The sequence below is a fragment of the Blastomyces gilchristii genome (genome assembly GCF_000003855.2).
Source record: "Blastomyces gilchristii SLH14081 genomic scaffold supercont1.23, whole genome shotgun sequence".
Taxonomy (NCBI): Eukaryota; Fungi; Ascomycota; class Eurotiomycetes; order Onygenales; family Ajellomycetaceae; genus Blastomyces; species Blastomyces gilchristii.
The window spans coordinates 182,448-198,917 of NW_003101659.1; the positions used below are offsets into that span (position 1 = coordinate 182,448).

General features: G+C 47.4%; 7 protein-coding genes and 1 non-coding gene across 8 annotated transcripts; 4 read left to right on the plus strand and 4 right to left on the minus strand.

The window, feature by feature from the left end:
* Positions 1 to 96: 96 nt before the first annotated feature.
* On the minus strand, positions 97 to 1,816 carry BDBG_08258 (small nuclear ribonucleoprotein Sm D2). Its single transcript, XM_002621181.2, has 4 exons — positions 1,722 to 1,816; positions 1,557 to 1,589; positions 1,094 to 1,342; positions 97 to 965 (listed from the first exon to the last, which is right to left on the minus strand). Exons 1-4 carry the CDS (start codon positions 1,739 to 1,741, stop codon positions 923 to 925), a joined length of 345 nt encoding a protein of 114 aa, XP_002621227.1. The 5' UTR covers positions 1,742 to 1,816; the 3' UTR covers positions 97 to 922.
* A 25-nt stretch (positions 1,817 to 1,841) lies between these two features.
* On the plus strand, positions 1,842 to 7,336 carry BDBG_08259 (GATA transcription factor). The gene is made up of 4 exons (XM_002621182.2): positions 1,842 to 2,630; positions 2,698 to 2,851; positions 2,916 to 4,927; positions 4,983 to 7,336. The coding sequence occupies exons 1-4, from the start codon at positions 2,591 to 2,593 to the stop codon at positions 6,473 to 6,475; spliced, it is 3,699 nt and encodes a 1,232-aa protein (XP_002621228.1). The 5' UTR covers positions 1,842 to 2,590; the 3' UTR covers positions 6,476 to 7,336.
* On the minus strand, positions 6,688 to 8,604 carry BDBG_08260 (ssDNA binding protein Ssb3). Its single transcript, XM_002621183.2, has 4 exons — positions 8,582 to 8,604; positions 7,805 to 8,495; positions 7,628 to 7,682; positions 6,688 to 7,524 (listed from the first exon to the last, which is right to left on the minus strand). Exons 2-4 carry the CDS (start codon positions 8,039 to 8,041, stop codon positions 7,463 to 7,465), a joined length of 354 nt encoding a protein of 117 aa, XP_002621229.1. The 5' UTR covers positions 8,042 to 8,495; positions 8,582 to 8,604; the 3' UTR covers positions 6,688 to 7,462.
* BDBG_17732 lies at positions 8,369 to 8,469 on the plus strand. The gene has a single exon. It is a non-coding gene; the product is annotated as a tRNA-Arg (tRNA).
* On the minus strand, positions 8,512 to 9,584 carry BDBG_08261 (uncharacterized protein). Its single transcript, XM_031723487.1, has one exon. The coding sequence runs from the start codon at positions 9,533 to 9,535 to the stop codon at positions 9,185 to 9,187; it is 351 nt and encodes a 116-aa protein (XP_031580663.1). The 5' UTR covers positions 9,536 to 9,584; the 3' UTR covers positions 8,512 to 9,184.
* Positions 9,585 to 9,645: 61 nt separating this feature from the next.
* BDBG_08262 (N-acetylmuramoyl-L-alanine amidase) lies at positions 9,646 to 11,805 on the minus strand. Its single transcript, XM_002621185.2, has 2 exons — positions 9,780 to 11,805; positions 9,646 to 9,693 (listed from the first exon to the last, which is right to left on the minus strand). Exon 1 carries the CDS (start codon positions 11,234 to 11,236, stop codon positions 10,277 to 10,279), a length of 960 nt encoding a protein of 319 aa, XP_002621231.1. The 5' UTR covers positions 11,237 to 11,805; the 3' UTR covers positions 9,646 to 9,693; positions 9,780 to 10,276.
* A 191-nt stretch (positions 11,806 to 11,996) lies between these two features.
* BDBG_08263 (uncharacterized protein) lies at positions 11,997 to 12,541 on the plus strand (the record flags this gene model as incomplete). The annotated part of the gene is made up of 2 exons (XM_002621186.1): positions 11,997 to 12,102; positions 12,183 to 12,541. The coding sequence occupies 2 exons, from the start codon at positions 11,997 to 11,999 to the stop codon at positions 12,539 to 12,541; spliced, it is 465 nt and encodes a 154-aa protein (XP_002621232.1).
* Positions 12,542 to 15,012: 2,471 nt separating this feature from the next.
* BDBG_17733 (uncharacterized protein) lies at positions 15,013 to 15,734 on the plus strand. Its single transcript, XM_031725385.1, has 2 exons — positions 15,013 to 15,301; positions 15,540 to 15,734. Exons 1-2 carry the CDS (start codon positions 15,090 to 15,092, stop codon positions 15,673 to 15,675), a joined length of 348 nt encoding a protein of 115 aa, XP_031580664.1. The 5' UTR covers positions 15,013 to 15,089; the 3' UTR covers positions 15,676 to 15,734.
* Positions 15,735 to 16,470: the final 736 nt, after the last annotated feature.

Genomic DNA, 16,470 nt, shown 5'->3' on the forward strand with positions numbered 1-16,470 from the left:
AGTGAATGAGGCCCAATATCAAAATAATGTAGCACCTAAAGATATGTTAGAAATTGCGAAGGGTTATACTTTCACGGGTATCAGCATGTGGCACTTGGGATGTAGAGGCCAGTTATGATGCACTGGTGACAGTTCTATTTGTTTCATCTTTTTAATAGTATCAGTCGCAGTCACGAATGAACTTTACCAGAAGCTTCCAGAAGACTTGGGAGATACGCGCAACAAAGAGTTGTTTGATTGTAGAAAGAATGGTGGTGCACGCAGGCCTCCACATGAGCCTTGTCGCTGCCTGAGATGTTGGCGGGGTTGGATGCTTTCCCAGGCTTCCCTCCAGACTCAATGTCTGGTTAAGTAAGTGGCAAACGTACTATGCCCCGGAAGTGGTTTTGAAAGAGAGACTTCAGAGATTAAGAGCGAGGGAGAGCAAACGGGCATTGCTATTGTATGCTTCTTTGCTTCTCACGGGTCGTTATATTTTTATTATTTATCCCATTTCCTTATTGCGCCTTGTAGATGTTAAACACTGTGAACACAGAAGAAAAGCAGACGTGCGGGAAAGGCTGTTTGTAGAGTGTAAACCCCCTAAAAAAAATTCTCCGGACGCCAGAAACATGAAGGTTAAGTTTTGAAATTTGTGTCGATCGGATTCGTTACACGGCTTATTTTTATCCTTCCTTCGGTTGCTTCAGTCTGTAAGACGCCAGGGTACAGCCTTGTCCTGCAGAAAATAGATAAAAGGGAAGCTCCAAAGATTCATGAGGACTTGCCAACCCAAGCACATGGCATGGATATTGAGGCCTGCAATTGGGTATAATACAGAATGCATAAGTATCTTCTATCACGGCGGCCTGGTTGATGCCATCTTCCTCTCGTGGCTTGTAACCGCCGGGAAGCCGCAAGCGTTTGGTCGCATGCACATTATTCAACTCAACAGAACTAGGATGACAGAGTCCCCTCGTAGGAACCTATAATAGAAATGTCAAGGTTAGCAGGGCCGACCTAGGTAACACCTTGGAAGCCATTGACAAGTATAGGAACCATGTAATTCACACAGTTGCCAGTAGCTAGGAGGCATGTATTGGTTTGGACATACATCTTGCTAACAAAGCGATCCTTGTTGACGCCCTTGCCCTTTCCACCTTTGGGTTTCTCTGTCCACATCTCCTTTACATTCTCCAGGACCATGTTGCAGTGTCTATCGAATGCCTTGACTCTGGCTAATAACTTGCGGTTATTGCGACATGAGATCAAGACTTGGGCATGAGAGCGCGTTGCGGTTTGCAGAATGGACAAAGGACCAGAAGTGAGTTCATGTTCTTCCAATATCGAAACCTCGTATTCCCTATAGAGATAGGAACCGAATAGCAGGGTTAGCTTTTAGACGCGATAATGCTAAGGGTTGGTAGCAATTGAACAAAGCGATGAGGATGGATGCCAAGGATGGATAGGTGATGTTGGACAGGTGGGCGCGGGGAAAAGGGTGAGGAATGTCACAGGGAAGGTAGCGATGGCGTGGCGGTAAAGGTATATCCAAGGCGACGCCATTTATTACATACGTGAGTTCGCTGCGAGGCTTGTTAAGCAGGTCTCTGTGGGAATAGCAAGTGGTATCACGTTAGCCCATATATCTATCAAAAGGAAGAGACGAGAAGCTAGTATAGTATGCATCAAAAGGTGACGTATGACTCATGCGGGGGACAGCGGAAGAAGCTGCTGCTTACTGGATCTTCGTGTCCGACATGGTGAGAGCTGGGTATAAAAGGGAGCTGGAGGGAACGTCTGCGGCGTTAAGAATTGAACCTCGAGATATCGCAGCTTCTGGTGGTTTGATGTTGGACGCTGCCTGATCGAGCCTAGTGTCGGATATTTGTTTATGCGACCGCGTCCATCACGTGATTCAGACGCGTTCGAACCTTGCTTCGCCAAGATTTAGTGGAATATTCTTGGCATGCTTAACTAGCTCAACGCTTAGTCACCAAATCCCGCCCTGTCCTAACCGCGTCAAATTGCCTATTTCGTGCTGCTTCACGTCGTCCCGTTTACTTCTTGTCTTCTTTTCTTCCTCCGTGTCTCCCGTCCTCTTGTAATTGTTGCCTTGTTCAGCAATTCGGGGTGGCGAGGATCTTCTTTTTATTCTTTTTTTTCCCTCTTCAATTGCTATTCCATTTTCTTACCTCTCTATCATCTATTCTACGCCGTTCTAGTTCGTGTTGTCACACTATCCCGCACTTCCAACGCGGCTCTGCTACGCCCAACGAAATTCACAATTCACCTTAATCTTTTCATAGCAACAAATCTCTCCTCTCTCTGTTCATTGCATGGTTTAGGCTGCCTCTGTTGTCATCGATACCACAATCATATACTCATAATTAACCCGCGTCGACCGCTTGCCGCTATCAACTTTCCCAAGCCCGACTTGACGTGACGGAAGCTTCAATTTTGGTGTCCACTAGGCGGTGAACCGCGGATTCCCCCTCCCTCTCACCCCAGGAAAAGGGAACTATAAGAAGCTATAGCATCCCTCTATTTGTGTTTATACTGTGGATATCTGCAATTTGAAGCTACTAGTCCCAGCTTACAACCGCTTGAAATGGCGTCCGAGGATGGCATCTCGGTCCGCCAGCTGAGACGTATGTTTACCATAGCTATTATGTTCTCCACCAAAAAATTTCATGTCTAACAAAAAATCCGTTATAGTCAAGGTCCTTTACACATTCGATAGCGAGAACAAAACAAATTGTTTGGCTCGATGGCCCCACCTCATGGACATCCAAACAGCCTATATCGATGAAGAGACCCAGGTTGGGGTTATCGAGCTGAAGACCTGCATACAGGCCATTGTTTCCGCTAGGTATGGAATAGCACCGCACTTCTCCAGGCCAAGGGTTAACATAAATTGATACATTTTTCAACAGCCCCGAGTTGGTTGCCAAAGTTGGTCGAGATTATACAATCTACGCCTACGACTATTCTGAGTACGAGACGCCATTGGTTGGACAAGGAATGCTATCATGGATTTTGGCTTCTGCGTCACCGACTCCCGATGCCCCGGCACATCAGTCGAAAACAATGGTTACTGGTCGTGTTTGCAAGAATTCCTTTGGCCTTTTCTCGAAGGGGGGACAGGAGACGTTAGAAGTTAAATTGCGTCTCGTGCCGGTCCCAACAATTTACCAGAACGAATACCTCAGCAGCATGCATAAGTACCGAGAGTCGAGTCACGCAATGCCACAAGAGTTTGATGCTCAATCATGGACCAACTTTGTTCAGGCCAATCCTGGCCTCCTGGCAGCAGGCGGCTCCGGTTCTGCTCCCCCTCCTGAGCTCGCCCCTTCTCCAGTGGACCGATCCGGAATTGAGCGACTGCATCAGATGCTGAGCGAAGGCTCAACCCCAAGAGAGTTTTCGAATATCACAACCGCAGAGCCCTATCATGCCGATTCGCCTGCCCATTCAACACACGCTGCACCAAGTCGAACTTCCACTCCTGGGCTCACAAGGCCGTGCAGCCAACATCAAAAAAGGCCCTCTGGGGATGCATTTCGACCATCTTCCCGGGCGTCTGGCTACGACACGGACTCTCGCCGACAGCCAACTCCTTACATGGGTCGGCGAGATTCAACTTTCTCCGGATATGGAAGCAATGACGAAGTAACTGAAGCACCGGCGCCGAAACGAGCCAAGCTATTGAGGGCGGATTCACAGGACAAAGCTTACATGAACATAGAAAGGCAGCCTGGTTCCCTCCGCGTCGCAGCAAGTACTGCTGCATCTGTACGCATCCACCGCCCCATGCCCATGAACGCAGCGGCTGCCCGAGCTCAGACATCCAACGACGACCCTGTCCGCCCACCTACGCCTATTCCTAGAGGCACCACCGGTGCCGCCCGTCCCATCCGTCCATCACTCAGCAATCTTCGCCAGGAGTCGTCCAGCGCCAGCCAAGTCCCGTATACCTCACCATACGCGCACCCTCCCGAGACCGCTGTTACCTCACCCGAAGATGTTCGATATGGAAGTGCCATCGATACACCTTTCAATATGCCATCATCACCCCCAGTAATGGAAAATATGTATCCCCAGGCGTCTAGCCCCCTTCTTCCGCCTCTCCCTGACCATGACTCGGGTTTTATGAGCGGCAATTTAGACTCAATCCTCGACGATAATTGCATAGGGAACACGCTTGACGATCTTGAGACCTCCGCAAGCCAAGTGAGGCAGGCACCGGTCAACCCCGGTAAAGAAAAGCCCGCTTCGCCATCTCAAAGCGTCCCCCAGTTGCATACAAATCATAACCACTGTTTTCCGATGAGCGATAGTGTAGTAGATACGACCGCCAATGAACCACCACCAACCCTACCACCACCCCCACCAAGAAGACTAACCGGGTCCCGTCCTTCCTCGCGAGCTAGCATTAGGCAGAATGCGAAACCTCTTGCTCCTGCTCCTATCTCCCAGAGCGAAGCAGAAAGATTAAACCGCCAGACAATTCCCGCTAGCGACCCTGTGCGCCCTGCACTGACCTCACAGCAACAAACTCAGGCGTGGAATGGTCCATTGAGCGACTTTCCGACCTCTACCACTCCCGCTCCAATGCCTTCGGACTATGGCAAAGTACGAAGTGGAGCAGGGGCCAGGAGAACCAAGCAGGTCCAGGCACGTCTGGAGCAATGCATTCGTCAAGGCACTGTTCCACCTTATTGTGAAAATTGTGGGGCAATTGAGACACCTACCTGGAGACGAGCCTGGTCAAAGGTTATCCAGGGCAGCGCGCAAGATGCAGATTCCTGTGCAGATGATCCTGCCATGCTCTTCTGGCGCCCAGAGGAATTTGGCCCGGACGGAAAAACTGTCATAGCTTTCAAGCAATTCAAAAAGTCATTGGCAGATCACGATAAAGATTTTGTTCAACTCTTACTGTGCAATCGTAAGTCTAAACGTCCCTTTGATTGTCTTTCAAAACTTGACTAACATTACTGTAGCATGCGGCTTATGGCTCCATAAATTCAAGACTATGCGACCAGAGAATAAATGGAACAAACAACCCCCAAAAGACAAAGGAAAACGACCAATAAGAAGAACCAAACCCCTAGCCGGTACTTCGACGAGATCATCCCGTAGTAAAGCCCTAGCTTCAAAGCGGATGGGATCGTCTCCTGGACCCATGGAGGCCTCCTCACCAACCGGAGAAGATGCAACCACTCCTGGCGACACTGGGAACGATACGACTGCAGCCAATGATGAGGATGCACCACCCCCTTCTCGATCCGTCAGCCGACGAGCCAATAGCGAGGAGCCGCCAAAGTCTGCTGATAAGCGCGGAAATCGATGGCGGGAAGAAGATGCAGTGAAGGCATTGCATCGTGCAATCCAATCTAGCCCTGCTCGGAACATGGAAAGCCGAACTCTGCCCTTTATAGAGGCGAATCTCACGCCAAAACCAATTCGCAGGTCTCTATTCCCTGCATCGAAGGATGATAATACCATGAAGACACTAAGTGATGCTTCGATCAATGTGGTACGGAGAAGTCCGCGGGTAGCGTCCAAGCAATTGAAACTGACACCTACCAGAGAAGGCGCTACTGCACGATTGGACGATGGCCTTGATAACCTTTTTGTCTGCAGTGACGCTGAAAATGATCCCTTACCATTTCCGGGTAGCCCTACGCCGCGACAAAAAAATAGGCGCGTTATGTTAACCCCGACTAAGCAAAATAACCCAGCTTCGGATTCGGGAAATTCAATGGACGGTTCAAAGAAGCAGGGTACCAATTCCTCGCCATCGAGATTGACTACTGAAGAACTTGAACGTGCAAGTCGAGAGGTATCAGGGCAAACACCCCGCGCTTATCGGATTAGCAATCTTCTCAAAGATGGCACTACACAAAGTTCACTCCAGAATAGCCCGCGGTTACGGAGTTTTGAATCCCTTGGGGGATTTGTTTTGGATATCTTCGATTCAGACGAAGACTCGATCGCACAAGCTGACTCATTTTACCCATTCATTCCACCGCATTACGAAACCGAAAATAACTGGGCTGACTGGGTTGCTGGAACCAGCATTTCCCCAAGGGCTGCACAATCTACGGATGCCGCTGTGGGTCAGGCACACGGCAACGATGCAACCCTGCCAAGCCAGCGGTTGGGTGAGGGCCATACATCCACCTTTAAAGAATCCGATTTATTACACCTTGACCTCGACGATCCGGTTTTGACTAGCCTCCTGCTTAGCGACTCAAATTTAAATCTCCATGAAAACCTGGGTGACCAACCTACCACTAACGATATCTCGAATATTTTTGATATGACAATAGCAAACTCGGACCTTCTAAGTACACAGCCCCAAATGAGTGGCTGTGTGGAGGACCTTGATGCCACTCTCGCGTCTGCTAGTACGCAAGAAGTCAATGAAAAAGCCAATGAAAAAGCCAATGTTAATGTCGATTCTGCAGCGAACGCCCAGGAAGCTAGTTAGATGGATGCATCTGATCGATTGTTTGTTTTCTACCTTCATCTATGCAGGTTGACATCACCGCTATTGCGAATTCATTTTTTAATTTTTTTCCCCCTTTTTAGCACGTGTCCTGTTGATTCAGATACCCCCTTGATTAGCATTTTTGGTTTTGTTTGTTTCCGAATTCCTTCGCTCTTTGTTCCCCGTTTGAATTTCCAGACTCTTTTTACGAAACTGGTTACGATTGATTTGTCTCGCCTTATGATTGTGGGTGCAATTAAGTGTTTAACGAATCTGTTTCGCCTACGCAGTGATTGATGTGTTTTGTTTTGTGCTCTGCATAATATATTTATGTTGGACAAACTTGAATGGAAAGGAGTGCGTGGCAGATTAACTGACTCCTCTTCACAATTATGAATTGGATTGTGATTTTTGTGCTTGAATATTTTTTTTTTCGCCCAAGCGTGAGCTGTAAGCCCGAAATCCATGAAAAATTTCTCATGTATATTCATTTCGGCTCCTTTTTTGCTGCCGAAGTCTCCAACTAAAGTAAATCGATTGGGCAAAATTTATACCTGAACGCCGGTCGTAAGATGGTAAACGATGATAAAATAGACATGAACCAGCCAGGGGAAACCCTACACAGAGACGGATCTGGTTTTAGCTCGCCCCTTGTTAAAAGAAAAACGAGCAAAAAAAGGCATCGACTGCGGCGCCACAGGCTCTCTCGAAACCCTCCTTATATGTATCCGTAGAGGGTAGAAATGACAGCAAATCTCTCTTTCCATCAATTAATAAACGCCCAACTGGAAAATTCTCCATTTTCCGAGCTGAATTGAAACGAATAATAACCATTCACTTCCACTCTCATGCCCGCTTCTCCCTGAACACGTCGCTTTACAGGGAAGCTGGAAATTGATGGGTTTCGGGATGCGAGTAAGCGTATGGATATCAAAATAAGGACGTTGTTTCGATAGGACATGACAACCACTTCATATTCCGATCCTTTTAGTAGAAGATGTCCTTTACTCGATGCGTTACGTCGACAACTTGTTCGTAGATTTTGTAGTCTATATTTTGAGAAAAACGGTACAATTAGCCATTATGTTTGCTTCTGTCTCGTTTTCTTCCCCCCTCCCCGACGTATAAAATAAAATAAAATAAAAAACCTACCAATATCCTTTGGATCACCACAATCCACTGCATTTAAAACCCGAATAGCCAGGCCCTATATGAAATCCACCAATTAGCAAAAAAAAAATTAACTTTCATCCCCACTCCACTTCAGTAAACCAAAACCAGATATCCAACGGAGGATGTATGCATAGAGCACAGTTGTTAATAGCTCACCGCTTCAGTCTGCGTAACTTTCCCGATAACGTCCACCATCCTGCCCAGTTGCAAATGCGCCTCGCGGTTCAAAATTAACGTGGCATTCCCATTGTTACCGCAGGTGATTGTCGCATGTTCACCGCGCAACTCTGTTACAGTTCCTAAGATGCGGATTGTGGTCGGCCCTGAGTGGTTTGGGCCTGGGAGGAAGGCGTGCAGGTGGTCTGGGAGGAGGCGCGGGGTTGAGAGGGACATGGTTTGGTTTTTGACCTTTCGAGGCTGTTTTCCGGGGACGCTGGGTTAAGGCTTTGTATTAGCTAGCTGGTGGGAAATTGACTGATAAAGGCAGGGGATTTTGTTTTTATTTTGCGTGAGATTGCTTCAATAATAATTAATTACTGTCGAGCCTGAGACTCGCTGGATGCGGTTGGAAATTATTTGGAATTTGGAATTTGGAATTGAGCTCGCCGCGTCGCGGGGTAAAGTACGCGAAAACACGTGATGCTCAGCGCACTTTCGGCATATTTTCGGCTTCTTCGTCCAATAGTTGGAAAATGTGGGATTTTCTCAGTTCAATAAACAGCCCCCGTAGCCCAATGGTAGGGCGTCAGACTTCTATCAATGTCCAGGAAGCTTCGGGAGAGTTTATCTGAAGGTTGCGGGTTCGAGCCCCGCCGGGGGTGTTTTCACGTTTGTTTTTTTGCGTATGCTACAAGAGAAAATGTCCTGTGATATAAGCTTCATTATTATTAGTTAACTTATTATTATATTTGGCCCCAACAGACGGATCCATACCGCTACATAGAAAGAACATTGCCCAATAGAAATTGTTCAGCTTCGTCCCTGCGTCTCCCGTATCCCCCACATCGAATCGATACCCGCCCTATGCGAATATAGCTCCACTGCGCGCCGTCCTCGGACCCCAACCAGGGTGAGGGCCAGTAGAAGAGGAATCTGTGGCCCTGAATCTTCGAAACCCAATCTCCTCCGATGCGGCTGCTCGATGCACGCATTGCTCAAGGGACAGCCAGTTTCTCAGTGTCCAGCACGGGATGTATTGCTCGAGGCAACATCACCATAAGCTTGCTATGAGAATTCTCCGCCGGCTATTCGTTCAACAGGTCAACTCAAGCAAGAGGATCGAAGAAAATGACCCGCCCACCGGCCCGCAGGGCCAAGAGTTCGTCTTCGTAAAAGGTTGTTGTAGTTTAATTGCGGGATGACAGTTGGCGCGGAGTGGCAAGCTTCGTTTCTGAGAGCTGGTGCTGCTGGCAGTCAATGCTGGCGGTCATTAAAGAGGTAGAGCGGCGGTTAGATGGATGGACAGGATAGGAATACCAGAATAAACCATCCTCCATTTTCCGCTTTCCCGCCTCAAGCAAAAATATAAATCTCAATTCAAGCTCCTTTCTCCTGGGTATGGAGAGGAGCGGGAGTCTCCCGAAGAGCATCAGCGTCCTGCCTTTTGGTGCAAAGCATCGTCGACAGGATCGCGATCTTCGCTTTTCCAGGCCAAAGGGTTGGCCGTGTACGCAGCGTAGTCATAGTTGCGCCCACTCTATGCAGTGATGCAGTGATTTGATCTTCTAGTTCCTTCATAGCCCGTCGGGATATTGGGGTAGAGGACTGAAATCGCTGGCGGTGTTCAGAGGCCGAACTCGTATCCGCGCGAAGATCCCCGCCGTAAGGTGAACGCTTTACGCTTTCTGCGCATATAATAACACTGGCTCTCCTTCCTCGCGCAGACATTGTGTCTCTTTTTTGGGTTTTCCATTTCCCTTTTTTTTTTTTTTTTTTTTTTTTTTTTTTTTTTTTTTGAAATTTTTACGATTTTTTTTTTTTTTTTTTCGTGTTTATCTCAACGATACGGAGTTTTCGGCGCGCAGAACAGGAAGCTGAATCGTAGCCTAGTCGCAATCAATAGCTCAACGTTCATTCGCCAACAAGCGCGAGTGCTAAAAGTGTGAATTCAAAAAGCCTAGCATGTACCTACATGTTCATAAGGAATATTTCTTCTCCTGTGGAATACACATCAGGTAGGCAGCGTGAATTCGCCTTCAGGCTAGATGTTGAGTTGGCATGAGATTGTTGTGTCTGGCTTCTGGCTTTTTGTGAAAGGGGACCTAATTCGACAGTACATCTGATAACTAGTACCCCGGAGAAGGGGATTGAAGAACGGAAATCTAGGGAAGTACATTCTATTGATGATGACCTCATTTCTGACGAACTTGAAGTGGGAATGGAAATTCCTAGAGTACAGGAATGAAATACTATATGCAATAGTATACGAACGGTACGAAAGAGAAAAAGGGAGGATTATTGGAAAAGGTGGAATAGGGGAAATAGGCGAATAAGAGAAGAAACATGTCAGTGTGTGGAATGTGCAAGAAACATCTGAAGTCGAAATATCTCCAACCCAAAGGCTCGCCTCGCAATCTACCTTGAGAAAACCTGGCGCATGCCCATCCCATCGGTGCTTCAACTGCCCCTTTAGACCCGAACCTTCAGCTTATCCCAACTTGTCTTCCCGGGCCACCCATCAGCATCCCTGCCCCGATATCCTAGCTTATTCTGCCACTTCTTGTACGATGCGCGATCCGCATCAGTCCACTGAGGCCCTGGGCCTTCCTTGTACGCGCTGCATCCCACTGCAACCAGTCGCTTACCCATCGCCGTGATGATTTCACTATTTGGCTTCCGGTGGAACCAATCAGAGCCGGGGAACTTGACTGCCGTCGTACCTGGCTCCCTGGGTGTCTTGGGCTTCGACTTCGGCTTACTTGCACCCTTCGAAGGATTAAGCTTGCCATTCTTGACGAGTTTGTAAAGTGGGCCACCCGGACATGAGGTCGCGTATCCATCACGATGGCCTTTAACTTCCTTCCCGCAACCTTTCTTGCGCAAGTACTTAACAGCATCCTTGATACCCTTGATCATTTGCTTCGAGGGTTTAGTGTCACCCTTGGAACCAACTAATCCGAGAACTGATTGATGGTTTTTGTTGAGCCTTCCGCTGCCATTGGCACCAGTGCGCCATTTGGCGCCGCGAGCCTCGAAGACATAGCCGTGCTGGCAGACAGCAAGAGTGTATGCAATGTCACTATAACCCTCTGTTGGGTGGTTGAGGTGTTGGCGTTGGATGCTTCTCAACTTTCCTGCGCATTTGGAGTGACCGCCTTTGGCCATATACCCGCCGGTGTAATGGATCTTGACACCTTTGTTCCTAGTGGCTGGTGTCATCGAGGACTTCGCGGGCCTGGCTCCCCATTGTTTTCGGGTGACGAATTTGATGGCTTCGGCTGGCTGGATGAATGACTGGTGGTAACAGACAATCAGGGCGAGGACGGCGAAACGAATCAGCATTAATAGCTTTCGATTGGAAGATCGTTGGCCTAAAAGAGCTTCCCAGAGCCCTGGCCTCGTGGCCGGGAGGGCGCTATCGTGCCCCATTTTGGTGGGGTGTTCAATTGAAGTGGAAGATGGAAGAAAAAGAAAATCAATCGGAGAACCGAGAAAAAGAGGGTGGAAATTGGAAAAGAAAAAGGAAACGCAAAATGGAGCGTCTATGTCTGATTCCCGATGTTTTGATCTTTTGTTGATGCTGAGCAAGGAAATAAGGCATCTCTAAGGCGGCTTCAGCGATGCTTTTATGTTCAGCACCTTCCCTTCGGCTAGCCAATAAAGAACGCTAACAGAAGTCCTAATTTTTAGGGAAGAAATGGAACGCTTCAGGCTCATCGCCCCTCATCTTTGAAGACTTGCTTCAACATCTTCTCGTATAACAATTTGCTATCGAAACACTCTAGGCTCTCAGCCCTCGGAGACCGAAGGGGGCTGGGTTGGAAAGACCCTGTTCGGATAATACAAGGGTTCTGCGTTGAATCTGCTTTTGCAACAGGGCTCTGATGATACGAGAAGCTGCATATTCACAGCGTCCTTTTCTTGCCGGATGGAAGCTCAAAGTAATGTTCTCAATAGAGATGCAACGACTGACACAGCTGTGAAATACGGAAGCGAAGCAGCTTGGACTCAATAGCAATGCTGATCCGTTTCAGCGAGGTGAATAAACATAGTTTATCTTCAGTTTTCTCATCGCCTCTCGAGCGCAAAACAGGTACATGCCGCGTAGAGTCATGGCATCTACAAGTCATTGGACGGCAATGCCGTATGTTCTATCACCATATCAGCGGAAGAATGATACGAAGCCAAAATGAAGGATGGGTTAGCTGTGTCGTTTCACAAGATCAATCGCGGCAAGACGCACGGATCAGGAAGGCGTTTTGGTTTAGTTCGCTCCAAGAATTGGACGGCCATCAGTGAGCCAATCTCCCAAAGTGCAGCAGACGGCTAAATACGAACATTAAATTTAAAATTTCCAAACTTGCCTGAACAATAGGGAATTTGATCGCATGTGTCAGGGGACATTTGAACAACTCTCAAATTGTTCATACCGACTGCTGGCAACCTGGAGTATTGCACGTGCTGCAACTCCCAATTTTCCCTGGGATTTCGAAGCACCCAGCCTGCCAATCAAACCGGGGTGTGCAGGGCACGGCGTTGGCATGGGAGCGGCTCCACATAACCTTCTCGCGGACCAAGCAGCGACGACATCATTGCACCAGGACCATGAAGAACCACCGAACAAGTTCTTCTGCGGGCGCCCGTAGCTGTAGCCTATTGGCTGGTGCGTTTCTTGGCCAGGATGTTCCCTGGTTCCTAGGCCATGTCACCCCAAAATCCTCGCTGCAATCATAGCCTGTCCCATTGGTGCTTGCAGTGGAAGTGCAGGGACAGGATCTTGTACAGTAGTACCTCTCATGTTCGTGGGGTTTGATACATCTCGTATTTCCCGGAGACCTGGGGCCCTGGACCTGAACAATACAGAATGGCCAAGATGAGAAGCATGGAATTCCACTCCTAGCAAAGTAGCAATCCGAATTCAGCAAGTCCTCAGTTGGTCCGGACGTAGGGAGCATGTGATAGCTGTTCCAAGGTGTTAACGTTAACGTTATTTCACTAACTACTCCGTATGGGGAACGAGATGGAATAATAATATGGGGTTAGTCGCGTTTCCTCGTTGCATTGATAGACCTAATTCGGACGTGCTCCGGCCAGATCCAGAAGCGCTTTCAGTGTTGATAGCATTTCCCATTACTGATTCATTGTCCACGATTTAGAAGACAATGTGCTGCAAAAAATTCTTAAATACCTCCTATACCGCATAATCGATCTCTTCACCGCGAATCAATCGTTGAAATGCATGTTTCTTCCCATGTTTGCTGCTGAATAGAAAAATGTGAACTAAGCATGGATGGCGTCCCCACTCTTTACTGAGATGGCAGGCTTGTGATCTTCCTTTTACTTTTTTGTTTTCTCTTTGGTCATAAGCAATTTTGTCGGTCGTGCCATTATTGCTCGTATGCCCAAAAGGCCCCAGGCTTGGCCGCCCGTATTCGAACGTGCAAACGGCGCGGTGACATCGCGAGGACAGGTGCTGCGCTTCTTGGAATGAGGCAGCGCCTATTGGCATTATTAATAATAACGCCGAAATCCATGGATCCTTCACTTTCACAAGCTGTCCGCCTCTTTCGTAAGGGCCGCTAAGTCGCCTCTTTCGTAAGGGCCGCTAAGTGTCGCAAAGCCCCCTTCTTGGAGTCAACCCTGGGCTTTGAGGAGACATCGACCCGTTGAACAAGTTGAGCCTTCTCGACGGAGAGCACCGCGAATCGGCGGTATGAGATTCCCCTAGGGTCAAGGTTGGGGAGGCAGGATTGATCTTCAGGGCACACTGGATCGTATTGTAAGTTCACATGTGATGATGTTGAGATACGAAGCTGCAGGGGAGCAGGCAATGCGGCATTCGTGATCCATTATTAGTTGAGTTTCAAGTATCTTTGACAGACCGGAAGTGCTGGTACGCCCATAATGTTGCGGATTTACACCAAATAGTTAAGATATAGCTTAAATAAACAAGGAGCTGAGGACGTGTGATTCTCAGTTACCCAGTCTGTGCCACTTTATGTTGTTGCACAGAGTGCTCCGTTTTCACCAGGTGCGTAGGCATCGAAGAAAAAGTGTCCCTACTTTCAATCAAGATAGGCAAGATTTATAGCTGTTCGTCACGCACTCCTGGAAATAAATATTGGATTTCATCGATTTAGAACGAAGCATTAGTGCTGGGAACGGCTTTTAGAGGCACTTTCTGGTGCATCTGGGCTGCAGAATCGAATGCGAACTGAACCAGGTAGGTAGGAAGAAAGGCATGGGCCTCTCGCCTTGACGAAGTTCGAGCACATTGAACTAACAGCTTAGTTAGAATGAAGCAATCGTTGAACCGCAATCTCATCGAAGCCGCGTATAAAACACATTGACCTACAAGGTCCTCTACCCATTTCAAACATATCATCAATCTCGCCGCTTTCACAACGTGAACCGCATCGAGATTCCTGGACCGTCAGTTACCAGGCAAGATGGAAGTCAAGACTTCTCAGGAACCTCTCAAACCGACCAGCCAACCCACAGAATTTCCGCTGTACCAGCCATTCACTATGTTTGAGGATCCCCCTTCCGTCGAATCGCTCTCTCTCTTCCAGGTGTGACTTGAATATTTTTTCTCTTTCAAATCAATACTTCTATCTTGCGGATTCCTCAAACGGGGTTGTGGGGGTTGATAATATAATACCCCCTTCATCTAGCACCAGATAACGAGCAACAATCTCACCCGATCAATGCGGGTTCCCATGGGGACAATCGCAGGCAAAGGCAAGGGGTTGGTCCCCTTCCACCTCAGAGGTGGATAGGCGCCCACACGATCAGAAGAGGAAGCGATAGGATCTAAATGCCTCCCTGGTGGATGTGGTCGGGGGATAGTTGATATTTATATATTGACTGGGAAATCCTCAGGACTTTCTGTCCCAACCGCAGGCTCGAAACGGCAAATCTTTTTGCTTGACAGTGTGTCTTTGGCGTGTTGTCATCTGGCTCAACTTGCAGCTGGGGAAAGTCCCATTCATTTCCAAAGGGAACGAAGCGCAATTCAAAATGCTGGCCCTGCTTAGTTGAGCAAGTAACAAGGGGATCCATGTGTGCTGTTGATGATGAAGGGGATATATCTAATCGTAGAACAGACGTGGATGTAGCGCTCTCTCCAACGTTGCTTGCCGCCAGATATGGATGAGATGGTAAAACTTCTCAGAACAGAGCAAGTTAGCAAATGTTTTTTTTTTTTTTTTTTTTTTTTTTTCTTTTTGATACAGGAACCTCCAGAATTCTCAAACGCAGCGTACTGATACTTAGCATCTCCATGACAACGACGGCGTCCCCTCCCCTTTATCTCATCATACATGCCTACATACCCTCTAACCTCCTCCAAACCCAGTGGACTAATATTGCCGAAATCGCATACTCAATATGGGCCATGCCCATATGTGCTGCGCTTCTTTTCCCTCCCCCCGCGGGGAAAAAATCAGCAATATCCCGTTCGTCAACCAAGCATTCAAGTCATGTGCACCTGAGGTACGTGTACTGTATGTACATGTACATGTACATACATACAAAGTTCCGCCCGTGTCTGTCAGGCCCTAGAAGAGCCCTCTTTATATCCGTCTTTTTGTTCCCTCTTTTCTTTCTTTCTTTCTTTCTTTCTTTCTTTTCCCCGACCTCAATCAATCCAAAGTCAATCGAATCGAATTCGATGTACTATGTCGGTGAGATCTGACGGAGAAATAACCAAGCCTGACTTCCTATAAACCAGACCAGACATGCGATTTTTCAATTCCCAAGGCGGAACTTCTATTGTACGTGCCCGCGGCAGGAATAAATTATTATTTATCCTCAACATAATGTACAGGTACAGGTACATACGTACATATACATATACCTGTACCTAGCGGAAAAGGGGGCGGCACACTTCAAATATGTACTGACTGGCCCTTTAGATACTTCGGTAAGTAGTTAGGCAAACTAGGTACATGTACATGTACATGTATGTACATTGTACAAACTATACTTGTCGGTCCACCTGTCAGACCTATTCATAACTAACTAGTTAGTTACATTAGTTACAGAGATTGATTAATCTTATATCATTGTAGTGGTTCTATTCAGTATAGAATTTATATAAAGTGATTTCATATATCACTTAATTAAAAGAATTTCTTTCTATTTAGTGATGTGATTGAATACAGCGTAGAGATTCTAGAGAATCATACATTTATTTTTATACATAATTATCCAATATTCTCTAAACTAGCAGTGAGATATAAGTATCACAGCAGTCAAGAGAGGTGTTGAATCTCCTGAGACAATTCACAAAGAGTTCAACTGCAACCATAACCTCTCATGTGGCCTAGAGTGTGTATTACATAGCAGCTAGATTCTTAATATCAACCAACTACTCATTATATTGCTAACACAACCAGTTTTAGCAGCCAGGGAACCTGCCCTGACTGCTAAGCAGGCGGATAGGGAATGCAAGGAATGCAACAAAGAGGAAAGGGGCATAAAAAGAGATATCCTCCGCCACGGCAGTTGACTCTTGTTTGTCCTTCCTTCTCTTTTCGTATTTTCATTTTAGCCTACTCATGTCTGGCCAGGCGGCTGGTGTATATATGTATGTGTGGATGTCATGTTGTGTGCGTTGTGTGTATGTGTCGATCAATAACTACAAGGCGCCTCCGTAAGAA